The following is a 12,399-nucleotide window of genomic DNA, read 5'->3' as shown; positions in this document are numbered from 1 at the left end:
TACTTCATGCCTTCACCCTCCTTAGGCCAGCAAAAGTGCTGATAGTGGAAAAGAAGGTCTAATGAATACCAGCAAATCCCACATATACATTAAATCCTCAAGACGTTCTGTGTAACAGAATATGTTGGTAAACTCTCATGAGCTACTTGCTGTAGAGTCCTACCTCCACTAATAACGTGCTCCTGAAGCCAAAAACCCTTCTCAATGTATTGGAAGTGGGGTAATGTGAAATAAAATCATTCTGGACAAAAGTAGAGAGCAGATCTGTCAGGAGGAGAGGCAGACGTAGTGTGTTAGGCACGCGTTACAGTGCGTAGCTAACGGTGACAGCAGATACATAAATCGTTCTGGCTTTCTCAGGGAGGTACGGACCCAGAATCCACTTGGAGGGAAAAGTAACAGTTCCCTTTACTGATACAACATCAGACCAGATTGAAATTGCAGTGACCCCCGTAATAGAACAACAAAAAAAAAACATTGTCTGTTTTTACTGTGACTTTTGTTGGGCAGAAATCAGTTCACCAAAGATCGCTCATTTAGGAGCAATAAATATGAGGAATGCTTAGTTTTGCTAGTTCCTGCCTCCTAGCCTGATGAAATGAACTATACAAGGACTCTTATTCCCTGTCCGCCACGCAGGGAAGCCTAAAGGATATGTAATTATATGCAGAAACCAAAGGGAGAATAGTTAGCAGTGAAGTGTCTAGGTAACTCTCTTAAAAGTTAAGATGAAAAGCTTCGATGGAAGTGACCTTCATGCTTAATGTTCCCTCTTTGCTTTTTTCCACACTTGAAGCTCTAATGATCACTTTTTTCCACTTTGTCACTCTATCACGTATTTCATGAAACATTTCTGTAGCTGGACAGGAATTTGGATCCAGGGTGGTAATATCTGCAAACATTGGGTGGATGCAAAACATGAAGGCTGGTACAAAGGGGCAGAGTTTCCACTCTTTGTAGTGGACCGAACAAAAACTTGACATAGGTTGCTACATGTAGGAGTTGTTTAATATTTTATTTAAAACTTGATTGTAACATCAAGAAAGGATAAAATGATCATCAAATGTTTCTTTAAGTAGGCTATGCTGTCCCCTTTGAGCAGTGCAGAAACTTGCTGGGGAGCACAAGGAAAGCATGTTGGGAATGGAAAGCCTCTGTGCAACCGGAGGCTGTAACCCTGCAGGCTCTTGGGCTGCAGACTGCAAATGCTGGTGTGCTGTAGGAGGATGACATGCAGTCATGTCTGGATGAGATGAGAGGATGGGGAAGGAAGGAGATGCGACATCTGAGTAGAAAAGGAAGGAGAGAAGAAACATCCAGTGCTCAGAAATAAGGAGAGCAGAAAGTACCAGTAGTCAGGCTGGAAGACAAGAGGAAGAAGGAGCCTTTTGGGAAGGAGTTATATCTCTAGGGCAGTCTTATTTATTTTAATTTAAAATTGTAGAAGGCTTTTGTAGTTGTGACTGAAACCAAATTTGAGACACCAGCACTTGCTCGATTGCTTGAAATGGGGATAGCTTAGGTAAAAACAATGTATTTTGCTTTTAAGATAATGAAAGGTTTATTTTGCTTGAAATAGAATTTTTCTTAGGGTGATAATGACATAAATCATGGCTGATGTTCCTTTAGTTTACAGTGAGCAAAAGAGTAAGAAGGTTATTTTCCTGTCCCAAAACAATTATTTTAGCTCATTTTTCATTCTGAACTTTTCATTGAAATAGAAAAAGAAAAAACAACAGTTATACCAGAAAATGTGCTTGTGGTTTTTAAAGCCCTCAGGTGTTCCTGATGGGACTCATAACACATTCCAGAGTAGTTTCTTCCTAATATGTATGGAACAATCTCCCTCTGATGCCAGCTACAAGTGCATACAGCATGTAACCAGCTGGTCACAGAGGCTTTTTCGTTGCCTTGTTGAAGCGGTTCTTAGTCTGGCTGACCTTCTTGGTCCACCCTTCACAGGCCGGCCCGTCCCCCCAGCAGGTCTGATGTCAGAGCACCGTACCCTCGTAGGTCTGGGTTCACGATGAGCAATGCTGTTGGGCCCCTCTCAACACCATGGGGTGCTGTGAAATGCTTCTAGGCATCTTTGGATTGGCAGAAACTGTTTTGATCAGCAAATAACCTTGCATAAAGTTCAGGTAAAGGGGAAAAGGTGGTATTAATTTTCATAGTGTTTGGGTTGGAGGAAAAGGTAGCGATAATTCTATCGCAAATTAACTGTAGGTACCCAACCCTTCTGTAATCTATTGGATATCTGAGGCTATTTTCATCTTTGTGACTTCATTCCTTCCGAAAATTTGTTCAGGGAATGTGTTAACTTAAAAATAATATACAAACAAGGTGCGAACGGTTCAGTGAAGTGATAGCCTGAGGTTAAAAACACAGTGATCAAATTCAGTGTCTGAAGTTGGCAGGGAGACTCTCTTAGCACCTCGGGAAGACTTGAAATTAAACTTGTTTTGAAATGTAGGTGTTGAGTCTGTGAAAGAAACTCGCACACCTAAATGAAGCCAGCTTTCCAGAGTTGAAAAGAGCTGGCTGAGCTCTCAGGCTGCCTTCAGGAGAGAGAGGGGCCATGCTCCCACCACGTAACCTCTCTGCTGAGGTTGTCTTTCGTTAGCATCTGTGAGGAGAAAATATTGAGGTAAAATGAGAGCTGTGCTCCCTGTCTGGCTGCTGTCAGCCTCGACCCCCTGTCACCAGCGGGTAGGGGCTGTGCTGTCAACCGCTCAACCTAACAGAGCCAACAGCTTTGGGTTTGGTTTTTTGTTGGGCTTCTTGAGACCTTACTAACTTGAAAGAAGAGGTTTTGGAGATACCCAATTCCTGCACTGTGCTTGTGTTCAGCTTTTTGTTCTCCCTGGTGTTGCCTTCAAGGAAATGCAAGGGGAGTAGCCTCAAAAGGAGCAAAAATCCCTTCCCATTTTAGAGGAAACAGGAGGATGATTAAGCTCCTTTTCCCGGTAATCAGATCCTCTGATTGCCATGGCTTTTGGAGATGATTGTATATTTTCCCATATGTGATGGATTACGTGCTTGTGAAGTAAAAGTTAACTTGGCTGTGAAAATCTAACCAGTTTTTCCCTGTCACCATTTTACTTTTGGTTGTGTGCTTCATACAGTGACCACAGACGCGTATCATCCCCGCCTACAGCATGAGGCACGGGGAAATCACCCTGAGGTTGTTCTGTCTTGTGGTCATTGACAATGTCTGGGAGCCTTTGGAAAATGAAAGCCCTCCCGAGGTCAGAGTAGCAAGGATTCAAATGAATGTGGGAGAAGGAGAGGAACTTGGGCTGGACAGGAAGCACCTTAGGCTGGTCACAGTATAGAGTCTGACCTAATTCACATATGGGCCAAACAACACGTTTCTGTTACCCCTGGTCAGCAAAAAAGCAAGGTTGAAGTAGGATTGTCAGTATGCTCAGACCACCTTCTCTTAAGCAGGTCTACGTTGTCTCATGGTTTCTAGTCTCAGGGTTTAAATTTGGGAGGTGGTAGCCATGTCTCTAGGTCTGTGTTTGTGCAGCAATACACATGGTGTATTTTGAAGCCCATCCTACCAGCAGGACTCCAAAGCACTCGTGTGATACAAACATAAGTCACCATTTTGCATAAACCACTAAGTCTCTCCTTCCTTTTGACAGATTGAAGACATCATTACAAGAATGCAGGATGACAAAACAGGTGGAGTTCCTATCCGCACCGTCAAGAGCTTTCTGTCCAAAATCCCCAGTGTCGTCACCGGTAAGGACCCCAGTTATCAGGGAAGAGAGCATGAGCTGCTCAGAGCAAACACATTGCTAAAGCCAGAAAAAAAGAATGAAGGAAAAAAAAATGCCCCCTCTGCTTATTTTTTCTGCATGTCATTGTTATGGGGTGAAGTATTGAACCAAGATTTCCTAATTCTGTTTAAGGGAGCATTTATATTTGTTTGGGGTGAGTTGTATTTTAAAATGTTACATAGTTTCCGTGGCTATTACAGCATAACCAGACAGAGTCATTCCCTATGATGGGAGTAGGAAGATCTTGGGGAAGAACCCGGGAAAGAAAGTTGAAACAATGTTTTCTCACTCATACCCAAATAGTCTTTTCAGACTTCTGAGACAGGTAGAGGAATGTGAAATACCTTTTATGCATGTATACTGTTTTATTAAAGCTATATGTATAGAAGCATGGATGGTACGGGAACTGGAAGTCAGAGTGCAAAACCATTCCTACCTGCATTTCCAGACAGAACATCTTCCAGTGCAATGGAGAACTTGATAGATGATGGGTTTGCTCAGGGCGATGTAAATTGCTTGGAGGATTTGTACTTGGGTTTCTGGTATCTGCTTTTGCTAACTCTATAGCAGTATTCACTACGGTGGCACAAAACTAGTGTTTTCCCTCTCTCTACCAGTAGACTACTGTCCATTAGGAAATACCTAACTACTCCTGTGACTTATAATTTATGATGTCGTTTATCTCTGCGAAGTAAATATGGTTTTATCTGTCCTGCAGAGTCTCTTTCCAAATCAGACCAGATACACGCACTGATGAGTCTGTTCAGGGAAGTTTTCCCTTCTGTTCTGGAAAGTGAAGGGCTTCCTTCTCTGTGCTGAAGTAAAATTCAGATGATCGCTAAAAATGCAGAAGTTGCGTTGTTGCATATAGGCAGCACACCAATAACTGAGAAGACCGGAAGTTCAAAGGGACCTTTCTTGCTCTCAAGGACTTTATACCGTTGTAAAATAATGGGGAAATGTCTCTAGTCAACAGGGATGCTGGCAATGCAGCTGGTGTCAAGCCGTTGCAGAGGCTTCCCTGCAGTGGAGCATATCTGAGCTGAAGTGCCTCAAAAATACTGAGCAGAGTTTGAGGTTGTGTTGATTGATTCGGGAGTGTGATTTGATATCCTTGTATCAGAAAAATGTCCAACTTAAACTACAGGGATGGAATGCAAATGTGCAGAGTTCTTGGGAAATAGGCAGGGAATATGGAAATTGGAATGAAGTTTTTACTTAAATAAGGCTCAGTCCAGTTAATCTCTTTTTATTTGAGCAACAGGCTTTTCTGTCTGAAATTGATTTGAGGGTGGTGACTCAGTATAACTGGCAGATGCAGGATTAGGGTTTTACTGTGGAAGAAAAACTTGAATCTAGAATGAGATGTGAAAATTGTGTTACTGAACTGCAGGTTATGGCTGGAGCTAACTCTTCTTGAAGGTTCCTGGGGAAAATAACCATTTATCTGATTTAAAAACTCATTCCGTGAGCTCAAGTCTGTAATACACAAACTGGATGTCTTTAGATTTATTCAGCTAAAACAGGTTTCTGATATTCCTGTTAATACTCGTAGCATTGATGAGGCAATTGATCTGGTTGTCGAGCCGCTGCCTGTTACTCAAAGGAAAAAGGAACTGGGAGACCTGACAGCATCTTTAAACTGACTATACCAACCCTTAGGTACCACCCTGGTTGGCAGCTCCCTGGCACGCTGGAAACTGCGCGCACACGCACACACACACACGCACCCCACCTTGCACTCTGCTGTTCTGCAGCAGCAGCTGCAACTGCATCACCTTGAAATGGCTGTTTTTTCACAGTATAGGGCATAGTGAAAACACGAAGATAAAATAAGAACAAAACCTCCCTCCAGAGCTCACAGAAAATTCTCAGATTTGGAGGGGGGGGACAAGCTCTGTACCGTTCCCTTCAGGTGATTTGAAGGCAGCTCCCTTGTGATGCAATGGGCAGTGCATAAAGCCTCTTGAGTGTGAAAAGTATGGGAAAATAGTGGCTCAGATGAGTACCCTAAGTTTTCTCCAGCTCTCATTTCTCCTTTCAGATGCATAGACCTATTGATATAGACCAAAACCAAAAGGCATTTGTATATGGCTTCAGAGAAGACAGGGACAGGCCCTTCTCAGGAGTATATGCTGGGAGCATGAAGGACAATGTACACAAGTTGTAGGAAAAGAAATCCCAACTGGATACAGGAAGAAAGTTGTTTGTGGTCAGAGTGGCTCACCATGGGCCTGGTAGCCTGGAGAGGTGGTAGAACCAGTGTTTTAGAAGCGGTCTGTTTGGAAATGGTGTTTGGAACCAGTGTTCAGCAAAAAGCCCTGAGCACAGCTGACCTGGGCAATCTGACCTAACTCTGCATCTGGCCCTGCTTCAGGTGAAGGTTGGACTTGACAGCCTCCAGAGAATCCTTCTGACCTGAATTATTGTCATGATCGTGGGATACTCTATTTTAGTACTTGTCATTCCACTCAATGTCACGAACACAAGAGAAGAGCTTGTATTTTCAAAAACTTTAGGCTCCCCTCTTGGGAAGAGCTTAATTTCTAGACTCTAGCATTCTCTTACGCTTTTTTCTACCTGAAAAATGAAACAGCAACTCTGAGACATGATTTGCTTGGCAGGCTCACAGTGACTGTGATTAACAGGGGTTTATTTTCGCTTGACACTTCTATTGTAATTGCTTCTCACAGGAGAAATGTGAAATCTTAAAGAAAAAGAAACATTACAGCAGTGTCTTGGTGCTCTAAACAGGCAGCTCTGTATATAGTGCAGCAAAGTGGGTGTCTGATTTAAAGTTTGAATACCAGAGAAAGAACTGCTCATCTCTGTTTTGCTTTCATCTGTCCTGATGCCCGAGTTGTGAATGAGGCATTGTGTAACACGAAGAGAAGGAGCCTGAGGGAGTTATCATTAATGGTCCTCTCTTGACAACGGGAATCTGGGAAAAGGATGAAAAGACCTTTTTTGAATGTATGATGAGTCCGTGTGGGGATGCTGTGCCAAAGGCACGTTTTAATCTGCATTAGAAGTAGATTTGTGTATCCTCCTCCCTGGCTTTTGGCTCAAAGTAGGTCAGTCAAAGGAGGACAACACGTCTCGCCATTTTCTTCTTGTTTAAGTCTTCACTTTAACGGGCAAGCCACAGAGAATCAAAGTAAGATGAAACCAGTCCACGTGGCATCTGTGTGCATGTATCTGACAGATTGTCCAGTGGTAAGTTGAGTACAGCCCTGATGTGGACGAATGGAAGGGAAATCTAACTTGAGGGTAGGTGTTGAGTAGTGCTGTGATCCATGCCCAGACCAGGTTGTCAGACAACGTCCGTGATGGCAGTTGCTGCAATAAAGCTTCACATCTCTCTTTTAGTGAGAAAACAGTTTCCTCGGAAATTATTCTGTTTCTGTAAATGAATTGGCAATTCTCTGTTTCCCCAGTCACCAGGCTGTTGTAAGAACATCTCACACTAACCAGTAACAAACAACTGGCTTTCTAATCTACTTTTTGATTTCTGTACAATTACATCTTAAAACTAACCTCCTGTTTGGTAGAAGGACCAAATGCATATACTTTCTTCTCCCACTGATTCAGACTTGGCCTTATACAACATTGCTGGAAGAAGTCAGTGCAGCAACAGTTTGAACTTCCCAGTGCAAAAAGCCTCCTTCATGCTCCCCAACCTGCCTACAACCTCATTCCAGATTTCACCTGGTCCCATGTACTGTCTGATCCTGTGTACCAGCAACTTTGCTACTGCAACCCAAGGGAGGTGTGCACTCTACGAGCCTTGCACCGTTCTGCCCTTCTCCCAAGAAGCATTGATAGAACTTCATCCTCACCCATAATCCCCTGACTTCAAGCAGGCCTGTCCCCGCAGCTCCATTTTGAGTGATACCTCTCTCCTCCAGCAGCAGTCCCCTAGCTGGCACCTCGCTCCCGCGCTGCTCCTGACCCTTACCCCAACGCTCGCTTGCCATCTTGCTCCGCTCCCAGCTCTGCCTGTGCGGATGTGAATGGATTGATGGGCCATGTCCCAGCTGCACCAGCTTGGGTTAAGTGCTGCCACGCAAGCTTCATGCGCGCAGCCCTGCCAATGCATTTCACTCCTGACCTGCCAGGTCTGTCCTACTGAAGTCCCGGACCTCTCTGAGGAGGAGGTGCCAGTATTACAGCAATGTGCTAGATGGCCTGTCGTTACTCGAGACTCATGATCTAAACCAAGTTTAAACTGCTGTGTGTCTCTGTCTGAAGAAGCCAGCATGCGTCTTGGCAAATGCCTATGGAGCTGTCCCAGAACACATCAGAATATCACTCGCTCAAAGAAAATGTGTTTGGCCGGAGTACGGAAATCCCATAGTGGTGGGAAAGAGAGACTTTATTACTGATAGCGTTCCCTGGTGGCATAGTTCAGGGCGGACAAGTTCTGCTGGAGGACTTCATATGCTCATTGTGAAATGAGTTCCTCTGATGTTAGTCTGAGGGTATTCATAGTCTCTTCCCTGCAGAGGAGCTCGAACACATCTCTCATCCAGATGTGGCAGCCAGAGGCACAGGGAGAAGAGAGAGTTCCTCATCTCCAGGGTTCGAAGGTCTGCTCCGCTCCCAGCTCTGCCTGTGCGGATGTGAATGGATTGATGGGCCATGTCCCAGCTGCACCAGCTTGGGTTAAGTGCTGCCACGCAAGCTTCATGCGCGCAGCCCTGCCAATGCATTTCACTCCTGACCTGCCAGGTCTGTCCTACTGAAGTCCCGGACCTCTCTGAGGAGGAGGTGCCAGTATTACAGCAATGTGCTAGATGGCCTGTCGTTACTCGAGACTCATGATCTAAACCAAGTTTAAACTGCTGTGTGTCTCTGTCTGAAGAAGCCAGCATGCGTCTTGGCAAATGCCTATGGAGCTGTCCCAGAACACATCAGAATGTCACTCGCTCAAAGAAAATGTGTTTGGCCGGAGTACGGAAATCCCATAGTGGTGGGAAAGAGAGACTTTATTACTGATAGCGTTCCCTGGTGGCATAGTTCAGGGCGGACAAGTTCTGCTGGAGGACTTCATATGCTCATTGTGAAATGAGTTCCTCTGATGTTAGTCTGAGGGTATTCATAGTCTCTTCCCTGCAGAGGAGCTCGAACACATCTCTCATCCAGATGTGGCAGCCAGAGGCACAGGGAGAAGAGAGAGTTCCTCATCTCCAGGGGTCGAAGGTCCCTGTTCAGAGGACCTGTACAAAGAAAGCTGTCGTGGCATGGGGAGCAGGACCAGGCCTGGCAATGCTGAGAGCCAGTACCCATCACCTACTAGGGCCCGGAGAGCAGGCTGTGAGGCCAAGCTGGCTGCAGCGGGATTTGGCTTCCCCTGGGCTGTCTGTCCAGCTGCTTGTACCACCTGACCATAGGGTCTTAACTGGAGGACCGAGCCCTGATACAGATCTCCCTGAACATTTGGGTAGTTTCATTCTAGGTCTAAATCACTCATCCCTACATCTGGGATAGCGCCAGACTCTGAACCTGAACAGCTGAAACATTTGTCAAAATGAGAGTTTGGATGTGAACAACTAAACCAGGTTGATCTTTTTTTTTTTTTTATTTTGTCTTTTCTCTGCAGTTTTGCTTTGAGAAATGAGGAGACTTGAAACTGACTCTGTTCCAGGCAAAGTTAGTGGATTTAGATAGTTCCAAATCTAAATGTTCAATCTTTTGCTAAACATGAATGAGCCTATTAAGTTAAAATAAGCAAAACAAGGAAAAAAAACCCAGCTTTTGCCAAAACTTAAATCAATATCCAAATTAATTTTGGGTGTTTACTGATTTGTAAATGATACAAAGAACATGCTCGTGGGTTAAAATTGACAAATGTTTATATCTGTACATATGTAGTACTGCATAATTTCTGATGGTTTTCCACATTTATGTACAGCAGCTGCTACACAATAAATTCAACAGTTGTGCAACTGCATGGTGCAAACTGGCTTGCAAATACTGGTTGAGCATACAAATCCATTTATTTCTCATAAAAAATCAATTGCTCTGAGCAAGTTGCATAATTCAAGTCAGGACTGGGCTGCTTCATCACAACTTGTATTTTTTCTTTTCTTCATTTCTTCTTCAAATTGCACCCAGTGGAAATGTAATCCATCCTTCCCTCAATAAGAAGATTGTTATACCTTTTAATCTAGTATTTCAAAGCTGCTGTGTATCATGTAGCATTAGACGCGTCAGCTATTACACAAGTAGCGCATGCCTTGCAATTTTTTTTTCCTGTAGCTTTCTCTTAAGCTTTCTATTCCTATGCCAGGAGACAAATTAACCCAGTTAAGGAGCTGAAGAGTTGCGCTGTCTTTATCCACAGCTCCTTCCTCCCTCCCTTTTTCTCTTTTAACTGCACATCCAGCTTCCTGCCTTTCAAAGGGTGAGAGAGATGGGGCAGGGAAAGATAAAAATCAGCTCTCTGAAGTGTAGCAATTCTTTGCCTGTTGTTAAGATGCAAGTCAATGCCTTGTGAAACAAAAGTTTAAAGGAATTGATTTTCAGAGGACAAGAGGGATAGTAGATTAATTAAATAGGATATAGTTGTTAAAGAAGTAAGAGAAAGTAACCAGAGTTAATATTTGAAACAGTGAATGTTCAATAGATCTTTCTGTGGATCTGCACATTTGTACACTTAAATACGCATAAAGAGCATGCAGACAAGAGGAAATGGCCTCAAGTTGCACCGGGGGAAGTTTAGATTGGACATTAGGAAAAATTTCTTTACCCGAAGGGCTGTCAAGCATTGGAACGGGCTGCCCAGGGAAGTGGTTGAGTCCCCATCCCTGGAGGTATTTAAAAGATAGGTAGCTGTGGTGCTTGGGGATGTGGTTTAGTGGTGGGATGGCAGGGTTAGGTTAACGGTTGGACTTGATGACCCGAAAGGTCTTTTCCAACCTAAATGATTCTATGATTGTACAACTTTTTTAAGATTAAGCCTAAGAGCGGGAAGTGTTGTATGCTGGAAACAAACAAGGACAGGCTTCTGCTTTTGTAGCTGCTATACAGAACAGGGACTGCTAGTGTTTGCATATTGCTGCCCTCTGCCGCAGCCAAGCTGTAGTTCAGTTCATGCAGCTTCACCTTCATCGCAACCCACGCCGTGTTTGTACTGTGCTCTCCTGGCTCAGGCGTTTTTGCGTGCGGCGCATTTTTGCGTGCGGCTTGTTCCATCGTGCGGCTTGTTCCACGGTAGCAGTCCTCCCTAGCTATGTGGCATTAACCCAGCCCAAATATTGCAGTATGCATGGCTCCACAGCTACTCTTGAGTTTTGGGAGGAAGGATGGTTTTCATAGCTGGCTGTTGATGCCCCTTCTATGTGTCTTGTTCATAGTTCTCAGTTCTCTTTTTGGTTCTCTTCAGGATTGCTCATCGCTGCACTAGTGTGCTTGTACATCACGTGAAGCTTACGTATCCCTTAAAAATGTGTGCGCGTATTAAGGGATAAATCCTAAATGATTAAATGAAATTAAGTATCGCTTTTAAAATTACCAAAATGAGACATTTTACATAACCATGTACTTTCATATGACAGCACTTGAAAGTAGTCATACCTGAGGTGGAAAACACTAGAGGAAAAGCACATCACAGCAGTGGGTATGTTAAAATTCGGCTTAGGCCACTGCAGAATGCGTGTGAAACGCATCCTGAGACTTTAGTACTCAGTCAGTAAAATGGTCTAAAGTGCTGTCTAAAAGCCCTGAATATTATGAGGAATTTAATTTCCTTACATTAGAATTGTGTGAAGGTCCTTTCTAATCCTACCTGTCCTTGCTGGATTTGAACCACTGCATCCATCAAGTGGAGCTATGATAAATCAGAAGCTTAAATAATCATGCTACATGAATATGAATATAAGACTGAGAGGGGATCTCATCAATGCATACAAATATCTTAAGGGCGGAAGTCAAGAGGACGGAAGCAGTCTGTTTGCAGTGGTGTCCAATGACAGGACTAGGGGCAATGGATGCAAACTGAAACACGAGAGGTTTCAGTTGAATATGAGGAAGAACTTCTTCACTCTGAGGGTGGCAGAGCACTGGAACAGGCTGCCCAGGGAGGTTGTGGAGTCTCCTTCTCTGGAGATATTCAAAGCCCGCCTGGATGAAGTCCTGTGTAGCATGCTCTAGGTGAGCCTGCTTTAGCAGGGGGGTTGGACTAGATGATCTCCTGAGGTCCCTTCCAACCCTTACGATTCTGTGATTCTGTGATTCTGTGATTCCTGTGGACAATAAAAATACCATTAAAAAAAAAAAATCACTAAAGTCACCAAATGGTCCAGCTTTATCTTTCTGCAGTGGCTTGTCCATTCTTCCTAGCCACCAGAGATGTCAAAAGGGAAAATAAAACCAAGATGACCTTCCAGGCACCTGGGCAGAAGTTAGAACAACACAAAATCATAATTTCCCTTATTGAAGAATATGAGCATAAAAATTACTGGGCTGGAAGGCATCAAATGAAACCTATGAGCCTGGAACAGGCAAGTCTATTAAAAATGGCTTAATTTTTTTTTTTTTTTTCCAAGAATTGCTTTTAGGCGTTTTCAGTCTTTCAAGTAGGGCCTAAAAGCTGGAATGGAGACAGATT

At 43.8% G+C, this 12,399-nt stretch overlaps 1 protein-coding gene across 1 annotated transcript in view; it reads left to right on the top strand.

Annotated features, from left to right (window-relative positions):
• Positions 1 to 3,656: 3,656 nt before the first annotated feature.
• The window catches only part of RGS6 (regulator of G protein signaling 6), a 101,470-nt gene continuing 92,727 nt past the window's right edge, over positions 3,657 to 12,399 (top strand). The window contains exon 1 of the mRNA XM_009645560.2: positions 3,657 to 3,750. Coding sequence (XP_009643855.2) covers positions 3,672 to 3,750 — 79 coding nt within the window. The 5' untranslated portion in view covers positions 3,657 to 3,671. The remainder of the gene's footprint in view (positions 3,751 to 12,399) is intronic.

The sequence above is a fragment of the Egretta garzetta genome, unplaced genomic scaffold (assembly GCF_000687185.1).
Source record: "Egretta garzetta isolate BGI_Z169 unplaced genomic scaffold, ASM68718v1 scaffold828, whole genome shotgun sequence".
In the NCBI taxonomy this organism is placed as follows: domain Eukaryota; kingdom Metazoa; phylum Chordata; class Aves; order Pelecaniformes; family Ardeidae; genus Egretta; species Egretta garzetta.
This window is presented reverse-complemented; position numbering and strand designations above follow the sequence as displayed.